This window comes from Erithacus rubecula (genome assembly GCF_903797595.1).
Source record: "Erithacus rubecula genome assembly, chromosome: 19".
NCBI lineage: Eukaryota > Metazoa > Chordata > Aves > Passeriformes > Muscicapidae > Erithacus > Erithacus rubecula.
Genome location: NC_136671.1, coordinates 2,736,738 through 2,758,168, shown reverse-complemented (window position 1 = coordinate 2,758,168; position 21,431 = coordinate 2,736,738). Strand labels below are relative to the sequence as shown.

Sequence of the window (21,431 nt, the reverse complement as noted above, 5' to 3'; positions counted from 1 at the left end):
TTCCACAGCCTTTATAGAAGCTGAGAGAAGAATCTTCAAGAAACTGGTTTTGGTCTCTTGGGCTTTGAAGGAAATATCTTCAGGAAAGACTCATATGGCTCTTTAAATCCTCATAATGAGCTCTGCTTTTCCCAAAAAGACACGGAGAAGTTTAAGGCAAGAGACAGCTCTGTAGTGATGAGCCTTGCCATCTTCAGCTTCCTTTGCATGATGAAGAAGTTTGGTTCAGCCAAATACTTCCTGCCATTGTAGGACATGAAGTGTTTGTTCCTGCAGAACAGTCAGCTTTAGTAGCAGCCACTCTCACAGGATTAACATCCCTTCATGCACAATTGAAAAACCCCAAACTTCTGAAGCTTTCCTGCTTTTGAATTTTCTTCTTCAGGTTCTGTAGTTTTGCAGCAGACAGAGCTGTCTGCACAAAATTATGGGTTACCTTCTACACCTCAGTTCCTGAGGCATGAATGGTAATAGGACAAAGAGTATCTGCTGGGCATCTGAAGGCCAGCTCTGTTAGAAAGATTTACTGAACAGAAGGCAGGAAGGGCCCAGGGTCAAGGGCACTCCAAGCAGAAATGTAACTCAGCTCGTTTGTCATGTACATTTAGATCTTTGTGAGACAGATAAGAATTAGGGGAAAAAGCCCAATAGATTCTTGCTTCAGCCATGCAGTTTATCTTTGTGGCCATCAGAACTGACCACTGGCATGATTTCTCTGATCTTGCAGCCAGTTAAGTTTTACTTAATCTCAGGATTTTCCCCACTTGCTGTCTGACAGCCCCACTTGAATCTGACACTGCTATGAGGAACCAGGAACAACAATTCTGCGGTCGATAAGATTTGCATTTCCTTTTCTTAGGTAAAGTAGAATGAGAAATTACCTTACCTTGTCAAGTTCCATGCAAAAAAACAATAGTGTTAAATCAATAGTTTTCAGGGTAAAAAGAATAATGAAGTAATCAAAGCAAAGCTCTGATGGAAAAGTAAAAGTTCAGTGAAATGGATTTCTACAGAATCTGTGAGAATTTCCAGCTGTCTGGGAGGTGTTGTTTCTGTCTCAGAGTGCAAAGTGGGGAGGTATCAGATCCTCCTGAGCCTGAGCTGTTCCAGCAGCCTTTGGGTTTGTTGGAGCACAGACACTTGGATGAGTATTGTACATCCATCTCTCCTGCTTAGAAATTGTGTAGATGTGGTTTAGTTGGGTAATAATGCAATTCATAGAATTTTCAGACTAATTGGGGAAGAAGAATAAAGCACCACACTTCCTTCTTTGGGTCTCAGAGCCTTGGAAGTGTGGCAGTAATGTTGCATGGTACTGATTTTTCCAGAGTGGCTAAGGGTGACTCCAAAAACTCAGCTAGGAAAAAAATGCCTTTGCATCAGAGTAAAATCACATGTGGCAGGGAAGAGATGTGGGTTAAAGAAAAGCATGAACAGTCTCAAGGAGTAGGAATGAGAAATGTGTCAGGGAAGAGGGATTTGAGAAGCAACTTCTGCAGGAACAATAGCCCAGGGATGGCCCAGGGGTGAGAGGAGCCCCTGCTGTTCTCTGGGATGGGGCTAAGGATCCACTGGGGAGAGGGTTTGGGAGGGTGGCACAGTGCTGGCAGGTCCTGGCAGGGACAGAAGCCAGAGGCTGTGCATTCTGCACACTGTCACTGCAGCTGCCACTGCCTGCAAAGTGCATCCATCCAGCTGGGAACAGCCAGGGCTGAGATGTCACTGCATCCTCCACTGAATGAGAAAAGCAAGGTGAAACAGTTAATGAATAACAGGAAAAAACACAGTGATCATCATCTGTTTCAGGGTGGTGGTACTTCTGCTGAACAGAGTGCTCTTATTAAGACCTGACCTCTTAAAATATTTTTAAAGAGTTAATGTTCCACGTTTTCCTCAGGTTAGTTCAAGTTTTTCATCCTCTTTCCCTCTTAGCAGCTTTTGTCCCTTTCAACCAACTTTCCTCTTCACCTTTCCTCCTAGATGTGTCTTTGAAGTCAATTCAGTCACACTGTCACTGAGAACAGTTAACACTTCCAGAAGATTGTTTCTCTCTGCTATTCCCAGTTTCAGCCCAGAGTTTTTAAGATGTTCAGCAGCATCTACCAATGGCAAATCAAGAATGCCAGTCATCAGCCTTTCCAGACAAAAGTCCCACTGCAGTAAATTCTTCAGCAAGGCAGCTCAGGCCCAGAGCCCATCTGCCTTCCTTCCTCATCCTTAAAATATGGCAGATGGGAAATTTCTCTTTCCCCTCTGGCATCAGCAGCCAGTGGGGTGTGAGGATATTTGGTCAGCACTTTTCTTGCTGTGACTGTGCTGCAGAATTAAGGGTAATGTGCACTGCAATTTTCTGGCTTTGAAGACATGTTCTCCCTTCCCAGACATATGACATAACTGAAACCCACTTTTAAAATGGCATCCATTATTAGTGAATGTTGATCTTGAAGTTCTGCTGCACTGGATGTTCCCTAATTCAGAAAAAAAATATTAGGATATGAGTGTGGGATCTGCATTCACACTGGTTTTTTTTGTGATGGTCCTGAATATGTTGGTAGTTTTGCATTGGTTTGGTTTGGTATTTTTCTCACAATCAAATGGTATTTTTGGACAATTTGAGAACATCAGCAGCAGCATTGCCTGCAGTATGTCCTGGGGTCTCAGGCACCAAGCCAAATCTTGTGCCTGTCTGTTCTCAGAGTTCTTCTTCAGCTGCTTTTGTTACTTGGATCTGCCTTTAAGCTTCTGAAGAGGGAACACATTAAATAAAATCAGAGATTAATGTGGTTAATGTTTTCTGGTGATCACATTTCTAGTAACCTAGATTTAAGTTTAATTATTTATCTCCAAGGAAAGCATTGGGCAACAGTGCTAATGCTTGGTATAAATGGTACCTTTTTCTTCACTATCATTTCTGGAGAGCTGTTGCTGTCATGAAGAGGTTAGAAGAAACAGAGGTCTTTTGTCTGCCAGTGTTAGTTGCAAAACTTATCAGTTCTGTAGAAATGTCATTTGACCAACTGGTTACAGCTCTGTAGGGTACAACTATGTGTAAAAAAACCCTAAATCCAGAACTGAATGAACTTAGAAACATAAACTTCCCATCACAGCAAAAGAACAATTTGTTTGCAAAAAGACTTGAAGAAATCAGGAGATCAAACTGAGGAAAGAGAAAAAAATAAGCCTGGAAAAGAAAGAGTGGAACCCTCTGAATTTTATTTGTGTGTTGCAAATAAAAAATGGGGGAGGATAATCTATTTGTTATCAGAGATCAAGATTGTGGGTTGAAGACCATGGTTGATATTTCTGGCTATGGCAGAGTTCTGTAGAATAAATCTGCTCTGCAGAGGGAGATTTCTGTGAAATCCTTCATCCTCCCAGAACTCAGGTGATTGTCCCTGTGCTCCCAGAAACATTGATTGAATATTTGCTGCTATTCAAATCAGTTGGACTCAATGATCCTTGTGGGTTCCTTCCAACTCAGGATATTGCATGATTCAAATGAGAGCATTAGAGGAGGTCAGCAGAAGTTCCCTTGCCTACTTTCTATGTGGTTTTCTTTTTAATAGAATAAGAAAAGATTAAAAAAAATGTTCATTTTCTTTTTTTCATCTCGGAACTTCTCCAGCTTCCTTGTCCTCTGTCCACAATACTCAATCCAATCCAACCTCTTTTTCATGCTCGACTTCTCTCCCTGCATCCTTCAGCACCTGACCCAGTAAATCATCCCTGGGTATTTCTGCTGCCTTTAATGTGTTCATTTGGAGGAAATGAAGTTCATTCCTTTTCATCTTTTCTATTGTCTAAGATTCTTGATTAAGAATTAAATCTTTGAATGGCTCCTGCCTGTCTGTAAACCAACAGGAACCTTTCATTTTTTAATCTCTTCCTGTTCATCAATTCCCATGTTCTCCCTACTGTTCTGATTGTATGATCAGCCCAATATTTGGAGGTCTTAAAGATCCAACACTTCTTAAATAGAACTCCTTGGTTTGGTATTGTTTGTAGCTTCCAGAGGCATTTTCTCAGCAGATATTTCTGCTATGCAGCTTTCAGAATTTAATTCAGTAATCAAATACCTTTTGGCTAAAATGAACCAAGTTCAGCTCTCACCAATGACAATTTTGGGTGCACAAGCTGTGCAATAAGGAACAGGGAGTGCAGGTTTCACAAGTGGGGATGTCCTTGCAATTTTCTCCTTGAACAAGGAATATCCAAGTCTTCTTCCCTGATTGTCTACATATCATGCCAGTGTCAGTTTGGCAAGTTTTGCAAACATTTTTAAATCTATGTTGGTATAATATATTTTTTGACTCAACTAGAAGATATTTCATTCAGCATCCTATTCTCCTCACTATTGTAGATGGAACAGCTGGAGGCACTGGTTTCAGTGGGAGCAATAAGTGGGAGTTCTGAAAGTTATCAAGAGAGTATCACCACCATGGATAGGCATGAGTTCAATGTGCCAAATTAAGTGGATTTGAAAAAAAATTCCCATGAATGTAAGAACCAATTTTTGTTTTTTTTTCTCTTTGCAGATTGGTGCTTCTCTGTTTGCCAGCAACATTGGCAGTGGGCACTTTGTGGGAATAGCAGGAACAGCAGCAGCTGGAGGAATTGCCATTGGAGGATTTGAGTGGAATGTAAGTGGCACATGTGTCAGTGAAAGTACTTGTGACATCTGCATTATCTGCAGAGCTCAATCAAAGTAACATTGTCTACTAACTTAGGACTGTCAAAGTTTGTGCTTGGCAATATTTGTTTTCTGCACAGGCCAGTAAGAGGCAATGTAATCTAGTATTTAACCTGTCCAAGCTACTGGAAAAGGATGACTCTTTTCGGTTCAGGCTTTTTGGAGAGCATTTGAACCAAGTAAGGTGGTGGATTTTCTTCTCTATGCATATCTTTTTATTACTTTTAAAGTATTTGTGAAGAACATTTTCAGACTGCAGGATGATGAGAAGACTTTTTCAGGTAGTAATCCATGGTAATTTTTGCAGCATTTTGCTATGTAGAAATTATTGGAGGGGCTTTGATTTCTTCACAGCTGTAAGGAATTTTGAACATCCTTCACGAGCACCTGCACTCCAAAAACCTTGTCCTCTTTATCTTTTCCTTTCTGGAATTATGCCTGTGTTTTGCTGATGGTTCCTTTACAGGGCAGAGATATCCAAGCTGGCCTTAAATGAGCTTCCTGGAGTAGCAGGGTCGGTGTAAACTGCAGCAGCACAGAGATTCCCTGCAGGACTGCAGCCCATTTCCTGGGGCTGTCAGCTCTGTGGGTGTGCCTGACAATGCTGTGTGTAATTCACCCTCGGGAGGGATTAGGCCATGGCACAAAGGGCTGAATGAGCCTCCACAGGACATTCTTCCCTCACTTTTACTTCTGAGCAGTGAAAGAATCATCCCAGCCTGAGGGATTTGGCTTGTGTTTCTTAGCAAATAAATGGTTGTTGCAAGTAATCATGTACTGGTATGATAGAAATGTTAAAGGAAAAGGACAAAGCTTAAAATGCACTGTACAAGATGTGCAGTTTATCTGTCAGTTCCCTCCTCTTGTGGGCCTGTGACAGACCTGATTCTCCTTCTTGTTCCAGAAGAACAAAGCAAATCAAAACAGAGCACAGATCTCTATGACCCATACCTTCTTCAAACATCTCTACACATTATCTCCTGGGAGATTCAATGTCCATACACAGTGTACAGCAATGGCTGGTTGGGAAGCAGCAGTGATGTCTGTGGAGTGTTTGAGCAGACACACTGCAGAGTTCATGACTTACAGTGGGACAGTTAACAGACATAACAGAAGTAATGAAAGTAATGCCAAATTTGACTGTTGTCATCCTTGTGTATCCCTGTTCCATTGAAATGATTTCCATTTTGTATCACAATGACAGCAGAAGCTGACCCAGTATTTCTTGTCCATCTTACAGCTTTGACCTAAGGGCAGAACTTAAAAGACACAGGTTAAAAGCCCTCTAAACCCTGTGGACAAAATAAATACAGAGTGCACCTCTGAGGGCAGGAATCTATTTTATAGTTATTGATTTAAGTATGTACAACCAGATATTGGACAGCATTCCAGCCATTTAAGTCAGGAAACTTTGGCACTGCTATACAGTAAGATCAGTTGTTCACAGAATACACATGGATACACAAAATATATTATTAAATTGTAGTATGAAAATACAAAATATTTTACAAATAGCATGTGGTGCATCCTGTACAGTCTATGAAATTGCTGTGAAACATTCGACCATCCTGGGCTTGCTCTGAAGAGAGCTGGGACAGGCTGGGGCCACTGTTGGAGTTGTGATTCAATACTAGAAGGCAATCCTGTGAGAAGAAATCATCTGGTTTTGTAGAAAATACATAATCATGTGTGCTCCTTTGGGGCAGCTAGCATGAAACCCAGGCTGCATTATACCTCATGAAGTTTTTAGCCAAGTTTTCATCCCTAAATTTTCAGCTGTAAATCAAAGGACGGAGCAGAACCTTCTCCCCCCACACCCCTGAAGTACCCAGGTTTTTGTGATTTCACTGGTCCCTGGCTGTTGTTGGGTCTGATAAATGGTCTTTGGGAGCAGTGTGTAGACACAAGAGGCTAACTCAGCTAATCTTGTCTTGGCTGCAGGCTCTGATATTTGTGGTGATTCTAGGATGGATGTTTGTGCCCATCTACATCAAAGCTGGGGTAAGTCAAACCATTCATTACTTGTCTGCTGCTCATGTTTGCAGGCCAGGGCACGAGATCCGAGTGTGCCAGAGCAGCCCTTTGTTATACATGGGTACTTGAAAAATGAGGATTCTGTGTTACAAGACCTCAGCTGAGAAGTATTTGGTGCTCTCTCCTTGTTCTCCTTTGTTTCCTGGAGCTGCTCTTCTTTGAAATGCAATTGCAGCTCCCCTAACTTTGTGCTCCACTCTCACAGTGTCTGAGTACCAAAAATCTTCCTCTAATTTGATTTGTACCCATTCCCCTTTATCTAAAACCTTCTCCACCTCCACAGGTGGTGACAATGCCAGAGTACCTGAAGAAGCGTTTTGGTGGGAAACGGATCCAGGTCTACCTGTCAGTCCTTTCCCTGATCCTGTATATTTTCACAAAGATCTCAGTAAGTGAAGCTTCTACAGCATTTCTTCCATTCTATACTGATCTAAAGAAAAGAAATGCCCTTTTACAATATTGCTCTCACAACTAGTCAACCATTTCAGGTTTGGAGCTCTTGGCTGAATTAACAACTCTAAAATTATGATTTTGTAGTTTCTTTATCCTGTCCAGTGAGACTCTGTGATGCAATCTAAGGTTTTTTCTTCCTGGCATTGCCTCTTGATGTTTGTTGTGCATTGTCCTCTTTTTAAAGTTTTAAGGTTTACTTTTACATTTACACTCTTCTAGAAAACATCAAAGTGGAGGGAAACTTGTATTGTATTATGGTCTCTTATCTTAGGAATCTGTAAAACCTGGAGCAGGAATTTTTATCCCTAGATTTCTTATTTATCTGTTTTAGTATTCTCTGGTGAACATGCCATCAGTAATACAGATGATAGAAAAGATCAAGGGGACTGTGAATAAAAAAATAATAACAGGAATTAGAAAATAGAAGAGTGGGGAAAGGGAAATTAGGAAATTGTAGCAGCTGGGGTGAAAGGAGGGAAAAGGAGAGATTCTATTAATGGGCAACTGATTGGTGTAAACTTTAAGGTGCTCTGAAGTTAATCCTTATTAAGTAAATGGATTAAGTAAAGTGTTTCTGTGGCATAGTAAAGGGAACTGGTATTTTCCATATATTTTGAAGGTACTAAGCTTCTAAAGAAGTCCACAGTTCAGGAATACCTCAGTCTGTTGTTTTGCAGAAGTTGTCATGGCAGATTAGTCTTTGCCCTCTGAATGGGAACTGAGTGATAATAGTGCAATTTAAGCTAAAAGATTGGCCTTTTGCTCTCATTCTCACATCATAACTGATCCTTAGAGAGGTTATAAATTAAACAGGTTGGTGACATGAGCTGGCCTCAGAGCTGCATTTCTGTATATTTCAAAAGGATTAGAGAGTTTGCTGTAGATGTGCTCAACTATCATAATCAGAACTCCTGGGTACAACACAGAGCTCTGGACGTTCCAGCAGCAGAGAAACTCCTCCAGTCAGTCCTTGTCAGCAACACATGTTGGTTGTGAGCCTATCAAGGTGCTCCTAGATTCTGAATTTACTATCCAGCTTTGATTTCTAGTCTGTGTCATGCCTAAGGGTCTGATTATGGGATTTTTCAATGTTTCAGCTGGAGTGTCCTGTTTCCTGTTTCCAGGAAAAATAGGTTCTGCATTTAAACTTCCAGTGTGCTCATGAGGATCAAAGACCCTCTCCATAGTCAAAGGATCCATACAGCACCAGGCTGCCTGGGCCCCACTCTACCATTGACCCATCCCAGCTTTCCATCAACCTATTTATTCCAGGTGTTTGTGGGAAGTGCCATGGAGCTGGGTCTGTGTGCTATGCAGGGTAAAACAGGATGTTCAATTTTCTCTAAGCATTTTGTTTCCCCCAGCTGCCCCAAGCAGCTCTGGCAGTCTATGCCTGTACAAGTGAGATGTGCACAAACAGGTCTGCATTGCTGCCCCATGTCTCTCTCTGTGGATGGGCAGGATCTGCCCAGGACTGATTTACTTGTTCTATCTGCTTCAGATTAGGCAGAGCAGCCAGGCCTAGGAGGTTTCAGGTGCTGTCAGAGGACCTCAGAGCAGGTTTTGCTGTGCCATGCTGTGCAGCAGCATGCCTACATGGTGGCCAGAGCAGGGAGGGAAGGGCTGGTCCCTGCTGGGCTGCAGGGAACTGTGCTGTGGGGAGAGGTACAAGCACAGGGAGGGAGCACAGGCCTCCCTCCCCACAGACACGTTGGGTATCCAAACATCAACGTGTTGACAAGCCATTGTATTTTGCTTCCCTCAGTGCTGCCTTGGCAAACACTCCCTTGTGATCTCTGGGGCTCTTTGAGATTTGATAGAGAGGGATGGGCTCCTGCCCTGCCCTGAATGGGAGGGCACACCCAGCAGCGATTCTCACTGCCCCTTATCCAGGCAGAACAGTGGCACCTCTTGCTCCTGGGGTAGTTATTTCACATGCTTCTTCCTTGCTGTGTTGAAATATTATGTAGTATGTATTATATACTTAATATAAAAATTGCAGCAATGCTTTTTAGGGAGCAATATCTCATATCAGGCTGTGTGACTCCTTCTGTGCTTTCTGGCACACCACTGTGTGAGGATCAGTTTCCCTTTGCACACCTCTGCAATGGCCTTTTCATTTATCTTTCCCTGCAAATTTTCTGTGGGTTTTGTTGATTTCTTGCCTTGCTTTGTGGCTAATCAGACACTTAACAGACAAGGACATGCTGCAAGGTGTTCATCCTTGGGATCAGGACATGTGATTTTTGAGCCCAAAGGATTTCTGTCATACAGGGACCTCACTCGTACCTGCTCCCTAAATGTGCAGTACATTGTAAATACATCCCATAGCAGCTTGCAGAGGCTTTTTAGCCACTAGAGTTGATTATATTGGTCATTATGCCAAAGGAAATGGTCTAGCAAAAATAAAGTCTTGATGTATAGTAATAGACTAAGTTATGATAGGACAAAAGGGAATTAAGATCTAAATGTTTTTGAAGAAATCAGAAATCATAAACTGGAACTTCTAAATTTATTACAGCATTTTCTTTCTGTTCATTGTACATAATTTCAGTAGGAAATCTATGGGCAAAGGCTTGCCAGGGGGAAGAGGAAGAGAAGAATAACCTTCTCAGAGGAGAGCACAGTGCAAGGGTTAAAGAGTAGGTGTCCCTGCTCTGGTACTCACAGGATGCATTCAGCTGGCGTGTCTGGCCAGCTGCTCCTTTGTGATCCCCACCTTTGCAGAGACAGCCTGCAGAGTAAAGGAAACAGTGACTCTACTAAGAGATTAGATGATGAGTGTCAATAAAAGAGTATCAGTGGAGAAACAAGGAAATATTGGAAGGCAATCATGTTACTGGGAAGGAGGAGCAGTAAAGCTGGAAGATAACTCAGCAACTTGAAGAGGCTGATACATTGCTCAGAATGCTCAATAATTAACTATACATTACTTTGTGGGAATCATTTTGGGTCCCTTAATATTTAATGATACATAGGCTAAACTAAAGCCAAGAACAGTAAAAGGAAGGTCTGGAACATGGACTGATTAGTGGTGTGAAAAGATGGGAAACAAATTATCATAGAGAGATGGGGCAGCCTCTTCCTCATTCTCCAGCAGGAGCCAGGGCGGGGTCCTGCCCCGCAGTGTCATTGCAGCGTCTCGGGAACGCAGATGGTTTTTGTCTCGGCGTGTCGCAGCTCAGGGCTCATCCCTGCCTGCGGCGGTCGTGCCCTGCTCTCCGGGGCAGCGCTGTGACCCCGGCTCTGGCCGGCCCGGAGCCCCTGCAGGGCCGGGCCGGGCTGGGCTGGGCTTTAGCCCTGGGCTCGGGCACAGCTGGTGCCTTTGCTTCAGCTCGTGAGCCCCACGGGCACCGCTGTCGGTGGGGATGGAGTCCCTGTGCAGAGCCCTCGATGGGTGGTGCGGGTGCAAGGGAGGAAGGCAGCCGAGCAGCAGAGGAGCCCGTGAGCTGCATGCTCGGGAGTAACCTCTAATGAAAACATAATTTACTGTAAGGCATCACAAGTGCACTGGGGCAGATTATTCTGATTGCAAAGTTGTATAAATAACATTGATGCCAATTACCTCTAAATCAGGAACTGATTTAATGGGATTAACTCCTAGTGTTACTCTGAAACCTGAACAATTCCTTCCTTACGCAAGAGCTAAAGGTTTCCTCTTAGCCAACTGCTGATTCTTCTGAGGGGAACTTAAAAATAGAACCCATATGAGATGTTTGCCTTTAATGCAAATGCACTGTTTGTCTCAAACCAGCAGGACAAGCTACACCACACGTGAGCAGTAAAGGGAAAGAGATTTGTGGGGTGGCACTGAAGGAAGGGAACTGTGCTGTGCCTTGGAGGTGTCACACAGTCCAGCCCTGCACACAGCAGCAAATGGAACTCACACTCAGTTTTAAGCAGTTTGTTTTGAATTTGTCTCTTAGTGCCTAAGTACTGATCAGAGAGGTGACTGTCTAGAGAAAATAACCCTGTTAAAAAAGGCCTGGAAATTATAAGAAGTATTACACCTCTGGTACTAAGAACTCCACAGCTCTGAGGGGACACTGGCAGGTGCACAAAAATGGCTTCTATTTTATTTTTGATTTGTATCTGCAGTGCTACAAGGGGCAGAGTTGTGTATTTCAGTGCCCTCATCATGGAACTATAACATGTCATCATGAACCTAAACATTGCTGAATCTGTATTTTTATTTTTCCCAGGCTGACATTTTCTCTGGAGCTGTATTTATCCAGCTGGCCATAGGGCTGAATCTTTATGTGGCCATAATTATCCTGCTTGCTATTACTGCTCTTTACACTATCACAGGTGAGTATGCAGAGAAGTCTGATAAATCAGAGATGTTGAGGGAGCCAGAAGAAAGAGAAAAGTGGAGAAAAAGGGAGAAATGAAAACACGAAAGGGGGGTTATTTACAGTGGTCTTTGAAATACAGAGGTGGTGAGAAAAGGGACATAAAGAAAAAAGCATTTCCACTGAGACATTTGCCCAGGGCTAACTTATTTGTCCTGACTTTTCTCTGCCTTCAGGTGGCCTTGCAGCTGTGATTTACACAGACACCTTACAGACATTCATCATGGTAGTGGGATCCATTATTCTCACGGGATTTGGTAAGTGAATCAGATGAATTAAACTGGAATGTTCAGCCACAAATCTTGCAGTGGCTATGGGAGTGAATCCTGCAGTGTAAAACTGTTACCCTAACCAGGAGGTTTCAGCTCTTGTATGTATTTATCAGGGAAGAAAACGGGCATGTTGCCAAAAGTCAGGCATATTGCCAAAGCCCTTTAGTCACTGAGTCACTCTGTCTCCTAAGCACAAGTGAATGTGTAAGGTAATAAACAACATCCCATGACAGGATTTTTACATCCACATTAAGGAGGCTTTTCTCTTCATGCTCTCAAGCACCGTTTGAGATTGCAGTGATAATCCTTTATTGCTGCTTTTATTTTCTATGTTTCAGCATTTACTGAAGTAGGAGGGTATGAGGCTTTCATGCAGAAATACATGACAGCTGTTCCATCCAACACCAGCTATGGGGGCACTGAGGTGGATCCCAAGTGCTACACCCCTCGCAGCGACGCCTTCCACATCTTCCGAGACGCCACCGGGGACCTGCCGTGGCCAGGGCTGGTCTTTGGCCTGAGCATCATTGCCATGTGGTACTGGTGCACAGATCAGGTAATGGGGAACCCAGTGCCTTGCAAAGGTCAAACACAGAAATCCATGCTCCAGTGTGATCTTCCCCTGTAATGCTAAGCTGGGGTCACACAGCTGGCTGTTATTTCAAGACTGGTCAGTGACTTTTCAGTTCCTGATCTCTCACATGTAAGAAAATGGAATGGCTCTTTTGCCATCACAGAAGCTAAGTACCTTGTATCTGGAACATGGCATGATGTGATCATGGAAATGTTGTAGCTACCATGTGTCATTGACAGGTCATTGTCCAAAGATGTCTCTCTGGAAAGAACATGTCCCATGTGAAGGCTGGCTGTGTCCTGTGTGGGTACCTCAAACTCCTGCCCATGTTTATCATAGTGATGCCTGGAATGATCAGCCGGATTTTGTACCCAGGTATGATTTGGATACAGAAATGCAAAGTTCTTGATGCTTGCCTTTCATTGTCAATCTCTCTGTCTCTTCCAAAAGACCAAATACTGTTAGATTGTCATCTTCTCACCCAAACAGTCCAGGGACCTTCAGCTAACTACATTGTAAGAAGCCACAGGCCTTCCTGTTTTCCCTGATCCCAGGTTTCTGTTATTACTATTGCTGTCTGTTTTAGGGGAAAGAAATTCCTGAGCATCCCTCCCCAGCTGTCTGTTTGTTACAGCCCCACTCTGACTGAATGAGTGGAAAATGCTGTCCAATTCAGATACTCTGCTGGCAATTGGAGGGACAGGGCCATCACTCACAGACTGCAGAGTTTGGACCATGGGCAGTCCCAAGGGCAGCATGGGGAAATGCCACATTCCTGTCTCCCTGACCAGCAGAGAAGAGAAGAAGGCAGAGAAGAGAGGTTCAGGCTGCAGGGAGTGGGCTTTGTGTTCCTCTGCTTGTTTTTCTCCTTGGTCTCCTTGTGTCGTTCAGCCCTGGTCTGACAAATGAGTGCTGATTTTCTTTTGACCTGCAGCACTTGTCAGTATTCTTTCAGAGAGGAGGAGGAGGGGGAGGAAAGAGGCTTAGAATCACCTTCCCTCCTGCCAGCAAACCAAGGATGAAATCAAACGTGTCAATCCGGTGGCTCAACACAGAGATACATTCTAGAAGCTCTATGAATTTGGGAGCAATCTGTTGTTTATATGACCTTGTCTCAGAGTCTCATTATCCTCTCCTCAGATGTGGTGGCTTGTGTTGTGCCTGAAATCTGTCGAAGCCACTGTGGCACCGCAGTGGGCTGCACAAACATTGCTTATCCAAAACTGGTAGTGGAGCTTATGCCAAATGGTAAGACACTGTCTGTATTTGTTGTCTCTTTGTATTAGGAAAGTCAGACTGTAAAAACAAGTGATAGAGGGAGTCCAGGACCCATATTTAGTTCCAAAATTCTTGCTAGAATGATGTACTATTAACTAAAGGAATTATCTGTATTAGCTGTGGGTGCAGAATAGCTCCACACTGACCATGTCAGCTCTCAGCTTGCAAATACTGGGTGCTGAAATGGTAAATGAGCTCCCTTTTTGTGAAGGTAAAAAGTAACCTGCTTGGCCAATGATTTATGAAAGACTCTCTGCCAGGATTTTTGAGCTGGAGGCCAATTCCTGTGGTCCTCCTGCCAACCCCAGTGGGGTGGGTGCTGGCTCATAAGGCAAAAAAAGACAGGATATGATTTTATAGAGACCATGGCACTTCCCTGATAGCTTTGCTACTTTCCCATCCTTTGATAACTCTTGTTAAAATCCTGCAGTACTTCCTCATGCTCAGACCAGACCACCTGAAAAAGTAGCTGACCTCTGGTTTTCAGATAGCAGAAGAAACTTGTTTTATTTTGGCAAATACTTTGCTCACAAATATACTACAAGCAAGTGAGCACTCTCCTGCAAACAAGAAGAATTATTTTTATAACTGTTGGGAAAAGTCTGCTTAATATTACTTTCTTTTTATTCCAGCATTTAATCAGGCAGCATTCACTAAGGAAGTACCTACATGCTCAAAGCTCAAGAGTTTCCCTGGCTCTGCTGTAAATAGCTTTTCCCAAGCTCTGCTTCCCCAGCAAGGGAATGTCAGGCAGGATTTTATGTCAGGCACATAAATGTGCCAGACACACTCGGAGCTGGCGGATGGAAAGGGCTGGACAAACAGCTGGTGCCAGAGGCTCTCCACAGAGGGCTCATCCCCATTCCTGTGTGTGTTGCAGGTCTGCGGGGTCTGATGCTGTCAGTCATGCTGGCCTCCCTCATGAGCTCCCTGACATCCATTTTCAACAGTGCCAGTACTCTGTTCACGATGGACATTTACACCAAAATTCGGAGCCGGCCGTCTGAGAAGGAGCTGATGCTGGCTGGCAGGTGAGCTTCCCCTGGTCACAGCCCCAAGCACTCCTGGGCCCAGGCTCAGGCTCAGGCTCAGGCTCAGGCTCAGGCTCAGGCTCAGTTTCAGGCTCAGGCTCAGGCCCAGGCTCAGGCTCAGGCTCAGGCCCAGGCTCAGGCCCAGGCTCAGGCCCAGGCTCAGGCTCAGGCTCAGGCCCAGGCTCAGGCCCAGGCTCAGGCTCAGGCTCAGGCCCAGGCTCAGGCTCAGGCTCAGGCTCAGGTCCAGGCTCAGGCTCAGGCTCAGGCTCAGGCTCAGGCTCAGGCTCAGGCTCAGTTTCAGGTCCAGGCTCAGGTTCAGGCTCAGGCTCAGGCTCAGGCTCAGGCTCAGGCTCAGGCCCAGGCTCAGGCTCAGGCTCAGTTTCAAGCTCAGGCTCAGGCTCAGGCCCAAGCTCAGGCTCAGGCTCCATTCTGTGCCCCCTTCCGCAGTACAGCCCACTGGGGCTGCCTGGCAGAGCTGCAGTGTGCAGGAAGCAGCCAAGCTAATTCTCACTGATTCCCACTGCTGTTTGAAGGAAAAGCTTTTAAATTACCTTCCTGGGCTCCGTGCTGCTCCAGGCTGCAGCATCAATGAACTAGTCTAGTTCATCTGCTATTGATTTGTCTCTGGACATAACAACCACAGAAGAAAAGTGATTTTCTATGTTTTGATTGCATATTTAACCATATGCTGATGGATGTTTGACATACACAATACCCAACTTGGATTTCTTTTGTTTGTTCAGTGCTAATTGGCCATTATAATTGATTTTGCTAGTTGAAATACAAAATGAACATATAAATTATTGATTAATTGCTGGGGTTTTTTTTTCTTTCTGATAGATCATAGATACTTCTAAGCAGATGGCTAATTGAATATCTGGCTATGTTTACAGGGCATTTATGTTACTCTTAATTGGCATCAGCATTGCCTGGGTTCCTGTGGTGCAGTCAGCTCAGAGTGGGCAGCTCTTTGATTATATTCAGTCTGTTACCAGCTACCTGGGACCTCCCATTGCTGCTGTTTTCCTGCTTGGTATCTTCTGCAAGCGTGTCAATGAGCAGGTAAATGCAAATACGGAAACAGGTATGCTGCGTGTTCATTTAGGACTTACGAGAACTGTTTGGTTTAGGGTTTTTTTTGTTATGAGCAACCTCTTCCTGTTCATTTTAATCCCAGCATAGCCCAGGGATTTTGTGTCTCCATACCCAAAGCCTAACATTTCAGAGAGGAGTTTGAAGAAATTCTTTCATAGTCTGATAGATAAACAGTCACCATTGATAGCTCTGAAGCTTAGGTTACCTATCACTTTGCCAAGAAGTGTGTTAAATGCATAATCTATGAACATATAATGGAAAGTTATCATTTAGGATATTGGTCACCAAGCTACTTCACCAAATAAATCACCTCCTACCTATCCTGTCCAGTTGGGTTTTGAATATCCCTAAGAGCGGACACTCCACAGTGGCTCTAGGCAACCTGTTCCAATGATCAAGCATCTTTACAGTAAAGCAAAAACCCCATATGTTTCAACATAATTTCCCATATTTCAGTTTGTGCCCACACAAACTGTGTGTCTGTTACACTTTGGGCTGGAGTAGTGTACACCAGGCACTCACCAACAGTACTGAGAATTAAGTAATTACTCTCAGGACCATTAGCAGGTAAACCAGACACACATTTCAGGACGGATGACACAATATTCAGGCTGGTTTCGTCATGCCAGAGCTGTCAGAGATTACACCCTCAAAGGTAAAAAGGTATGAGAACAGCCCCTGGGGTGTAGAATCCATGTCTGAAATCTGTCCTGTAGAAGGAGAGAGTTGTATGACTGTGAGAAATGGTCTGGACCAGTGTCCTGAGGTGTGCCTGATAATCTCAGAGCTGTTCATTGCACCTTTCAGTTGTACTCATCCACTGAGCTGTAAATAAGGTCACTGAAAGCATCTGGGTTAAAACCCACATGCCAAGGCCATTGTAACACATAACTACATCCATGTTTCCTCCAGCAACTGTTTGAAAGCTCAGTGTTTATTTTCATGCCTGAAATTACTCATTTTGATCCTTTCTTGTCACACCCTTGCCTGCAGGGTGCCTTCTGGGGCCTAATCATTGGGCTGCTGGCTGGACTGGGCAGGATGATCTCAGAGTTTGCCTATGGAACTGGCAGCTGTGTGGCCCCTTCCAACTGCCCCTTCATCATCTGTGGCATTCACTATCTCTACTTTGCAATCATCCTCTTTGGGGTGACTGCCATCGTCATCCTGGCAGTCTCCTTCATGACCAAGCCCATTCCTGATGTACATGTGAGTATTACTACAGTCCTGCTCCTTAAGAAATGGAACACAATGAAACCAGCAGCTTGTACTTGGTGTGTTACCTCTCAACAGTTCAGCCACCCCAGCATACACCTCCTGCAAGAAAGCAAAGGAAATGGCCTTCATTTACCTGTCACAGGTCTTCAGTGACTCTAATAGCCTTAGACACTCCAGACATTTGGGATGCTGTGATCTCACAGGCAGCTCAGGTGCTGGCCTGGTTGGTCTCTGTGTGGTCAGCCCATGACCAACTCTCCTTTTGTTCTGTGGCAGCTTTACCGCTTGTGCTGGTCCTTGCGGAACAGCAAAGAGGAACGGATTGATCTTGATGCAGATGAGGAACAGGACAGAGCTGATGAAAAAGATGGTGAATCAGGTAACTGTTGAATACCTAGAGATTCTGTCATATGTTTGAGCATCCCTGTTTCATTCCTGAAGGAACATTAACATGCTTGATAATTGAAGACATCCTCCCTCCCCACAACAACAAATCCTCACTCTCCACAAATTTAAATGGCTCATGATCTGCCTTTACCAATCTCCCAAGCTCAGTGTAAATCAGAAGTGAAGTGGATTTCAATGGAGAAAATCTTACTCTCTTGGTATCTGGGTGGCAGCTCTAGAACTAAACCACTGGCAATGCTCTGGGTCAGAGGTGCTGTGCATTGGCAGAACTGTGTGTGACTCCAGCACTGAGAGGGAATTCCTCTGGAAATAATGGGCTGTGGTCAGGATTGAAGGCACTGTGAAACCAGACTGCAAACCCACCTGCTCCCTTCACTGGGTTTCTGGTTCTGCTCCCAACTTCCTTTCCATCAGTATCCTCAAATTAATTTAATCGGGAATAAATTCAATAAATTTCAATTAAGTGTGTAGAAAGTATTGAAAAAATGGAGTTTAAGCTTTGAAGCATAGTTTGCCAAGCCAAGTCTCTGGGCTGCAAAAGGCACAGGTGTCTTGGAACATGTAGAAAATCCCTCTTTTCCCACATGAGCTGTGAAAATACAACATTAACTTGATTCTTATACTGTTTTGTACTAAAATGCTTCCCCTGAATTATGACCATAAATCAGAATGGGAATGCCCTCAGTCCCAGAGATTGTGTGCCATGATCTGTACTCACCTTTTCTAAGCAGAGTGTTATTTATTCCTTCCAGTTAATGAGGAAAACCAGGAGGAGCCAGGATGCTGTAGGAAAGCTTACAACTGGTTCTGTGGCTTGGACCAACAGAAGGGCCCCAAACTGAGCAAGGAGGAAGAGGAGGCAATGAAGAAGAAACTGATGGACACCAGTGAAGTGCCACTGTGGAGAAACATTGTGAATATCAATGGCATCATCCTCTTGACTGTGGCTGTGTTTTGCCATGCCTACTTTGCATAACCCCCTGATCACAGTCCTGAAATTGTTCTGCATGGTTCAAGTAAAAATGATGGCTTGTAGATTTACACAATTAGATACACATTTTATTTTCATTATCTACATTTGTAAAACATCAGAGTGATACTCACTGATTTTGTGATCATAATTTCAACAATTTTAAGATGAAGGCCACTGGGATTTCAAGAGAGAAAATTTCTATTTAGACATTGAACCAATTCCAGGCTGAGTTTCAGAATTTCCATCCAATATTCTCTCTGCTCGTGATACATTTCATATTTTATGTTCCGAACAAGGCTACATGAGCCATATTTCATATCGGGTTTTGTGAACTGTCTTTTAGGGTTGGTGACACTATTTTGATTTTCAACCCTTCCTCTGATCATTCAATTTTCCTCTTCCTTTGGCTGTGATAATTTGATTGCAAAAAGCCCACAACCACTGAAGGACTGTATTACAAACTCAGAACATTCCTTTTGTTCCTCCAAACATGGGATATCTTAAGTAAAGGATTTATGTATATATCAATGTATTTGATATTATAAATAATTTCCAACTATTAGTTTCCCACCCTTTTTATCACTTTCCATTGGGTTGTGTTTCTCAGTTGTCAGTGGAACACTAACCTCTGAATTGATCACATTTGGAAATTGGGGAACACTTGTCTCGATCTTAAAAAGAATTTTGCTTACAGTAGATTATCTGTATAAGGTTTAACTTCCAAAGGTCCTCCTCTCTTGATATTTTAATATATACCTATACTTGAATGTGAAGCTTTTTATACAAAATACATGTATTATATATACAGAGACAATACGTTATGTATATGCACTCGATATATTATATAGATTTAAAATATTTTTTAATGTGTGTATACATATTTATTTCTTACTGATCAGTTCCCACCCTGTGTGTCATTGACCTCTTTACTGTGGGCTTGGAGTCAATGTTCTGCTTCTCTCTATGGACTGCTACAAACCATCCCATGGTGAAACATCCACAGTGTTGGAATGCTGGGCTGCATTTGGCAGATACACTGAAGGGCTCTGTACTGCTTTTCTGCAAAGCTATAAATCTTTAGAGGAAAGATTTCATTGAGAAATAGGATTCCTGCTGCATGGCAGCATGAGTTAGCAGTTCAGGAAGGAGAATAGTCACAGCTGTGGGATATCAGCTAAACCAGGCTGATTGTCTCCTCTCGGTAAGTTTGGTACCAGCTGGGGACACAGGAAAACACAGATTTAACACTTCAAAGCAAAAAGCAATAGATCCTCTTTTCATCTCCTTCAGCTTCCTGGGGAGTCAAGTGTAGGAAGAAGATGCTGGTTGCTCAGGCAGGCAGTGCCACAATTGCTGCTCCTTTGAGCACTTTTTGGAGGCACTGTGCTGTCCTGGAGCATTCCCGAGGCTTTGCCACAGCAGTGGCAGCGAGTGCAGCTGAAGGGGAGGGCAGGACAGAGCAACCCCTGCAGGTGCCACTGCTCCCTGCTCTGCCTCCTGGGCTTTCAGCACTCCCTAATCTCCTGGCAGGATCTTTGCTTCATTTGGATCTAACCCCGAATTCTCTGGATTCCAGCAGAATTGCTGCTCTTCAGTAGAATTGATGCTATTCAGCATAATCCCTGCAGGGTCCTTTGAATAGGTCAGATCAAGTCAGTACTTCAGAAATACCAGTGCAAACCTTAACACAGTGATAGAATATTTTAAAGACCATGAAATTAATTGTATTTAATGAGCTATGAAGACTTGTATGTATTAAAGGAATTTTATATTTAGAAGTATTTGGTGTCCACAAAGTGATGGGATTTTTATACAATACAGTGGAAGACAGAGAAGCTTTCATTAGGTGTCTAGGTTTTTGCTCTGGGTAATAGTAATGGATGAAAAACAAGCTATTGGATACAGACAAAAAACACAAGTGATTTCCTGGCAGTCTGAGCAGCCTTTGGATGACCTCCTGGTTAATCAGGCATCATTACATGATTTTCCCCCTCAGAACTACAGAGTTTTGAAAATCTAACCCACAGTTTCCCAGGGATATTCACTGTATTCAGCAACCTGATTTCAGGCTGGTCTGAAGGTGGATGTTGTAGAGGGAAGAGCTCAAATGTTTACATAAAGTTTGACAACTACTCTTGACTCTGGTAATTTTGTAAAGCTTCAAAGAAAAATTGCTTTATATTGTTGATAAAACTTGATAAAGTTGATAAAAATGTAATGTTTAGCTAACATTAAATGCCAGCTCAGGTTGGTAGCTATTGCATTCACAACTTTAAGGATGAAAATAACTTTTCTTCAGTTTTCAGGGGTGCTCTATCCATGACCTGTTGTTGGGGACACTCAGATAAAAGCAGTAGCTTTCACTCTTCTGGGCATTGTCAGAGAGATGGGAATTGTGATCACTCCCTTTTCCCCTGTGTCTGACTCTACATTTGAAATACTTGTGGTTAGTGGTGAGACTCCAAATAAATCTGGCTCACAGCACCAAGTACCTGCATGGCATGTACAGCATAACACAGCTCTGTTTCAGGGGTCTTGAAACATCCCAGCTTACCCTGCCAGGTGAGATACGTGGTTAAAGCTTATTTTACTGAACTTTAGTTAGATATACAGAATTATTTTAATAAATTGAAATAAAATAAAATATGCACTTAATAGTAATATCAGCAAATTGTGACACTGTTCTAAACCAAATCTAAACAAAACCTTCCATTTAGGAAATACTACATATTTCTTAGGAAAAATCCTGAAAAAGGGTAATCATTGTTCATTTAGTCTGTATCACCCACAAAAATGTATCCAAGTATCTCACAAATGTTTAGTATTGATGATGATGATAACATCCTGTTCTTAGAACTCAGAATTTGGATTTGTTCCTATTTCATTATTGAAAAACCTCATGCACTGAAATGCTAGGGGAGGGAAGGTCTGTGACTTGGCTTGGAATAAATCTGCAGTAGCCACGGTTTGTTTTTCAGCAGACTGTCTGGCCATGGTGAATGAGGCCATGGCACAAGGCTGAGCTCCTCAGGTGCAGGAAATTGTGGTGATTG

The 21,431-nt window shown here is 43.3% G+C and overlaps 1 protein-coding gene and 1 long non-coding RNA gene across 4 annotated transcripts in view; one reads left to right on the top strand and one right to left on the bottom strand.

The window, feature by feature from the left end:
- SLC5A1 (solute carrier family 5 member 1) overlaps nucleotides 1-20,883 on the top strand; it is a 51,244-nt gene extending 30,361 nt beyond the window's left edge. For all 3 annotated transcript variants that reach the window (XM_079322809.1, XM_079322808.1, XM_079322807.1), the window contains 13 exons: nucleotides 4,536-4,640; nucleotides 6,632-6,691; nucleotides 7,008-7,112; nucleotides 11,380-11,485; nucleotides 11,706-11,786; nucleotides 12,140-12,357; nucleotides 12,615-12,750; nucleotides 13,516-13,623; nucleotides 14,534-14,684; nucleotides 15,578-15,746; nucleotides 16,773-16,988; nucleotides 17,274-17,376; nucleotides 18,158-20,883. In XM_079322809.1, the coding sequence (XP_079178935.1) occupies nucleotides 4,536-4,640; nucleotides 6,632-6,691; nucleotides 7,008-7,112; nucleotides 11,380-11,485; nucleotides 11,706-11,786; nucleotides 12,140-12,357; nucleotides 12,615-12,750; nucleotides 13,516-13,623; nucleotides 14,534-14,684; nucleotides 15,578-15,746; nucleotides 16,773-16,988; nucleotides 17,274-17,376; nucleotides 18,158-18,381 (1,782 nt within the window). In that variant the 3' untranslated portion in view covers nucleotides 18,382-20,883. The remainder of the gene's footprint in view (nucleotides 1-4,535; nucleotides 4,641-6,631; nucleotides 6,692-7,007; nucleotides 7,113-11,379; nucleotides 11,486-11,705; nucleotides 11,787-12,139; nucleotides 12,358-12,614; nucleotides 12,751-13,515; nucleotides 13,624-14,533; nucleotides 14,685-15,577; nucleotides 15,747-16,772; nucleotides 16,989-17,273; nucleotides 17,377-18,157) is intronic.
- Nucleotides 17,252-20,968, bottom strand: LOC306810372. Its single transcript, XR_013776447.1, has 3 exons — nucleotides 20,871-20,968; nucleotides 18,124-18,303; nucleotides 17,252-17,352 (listed from the first exon to the last, which is right to left on the bottom strand). It is a non-coding gene; the product is annotated as an uncharacterized lncRNA (long non-coding RNA).
- Nucleotides 20,969-21,431: the final 463 nt, after the last annotated feature.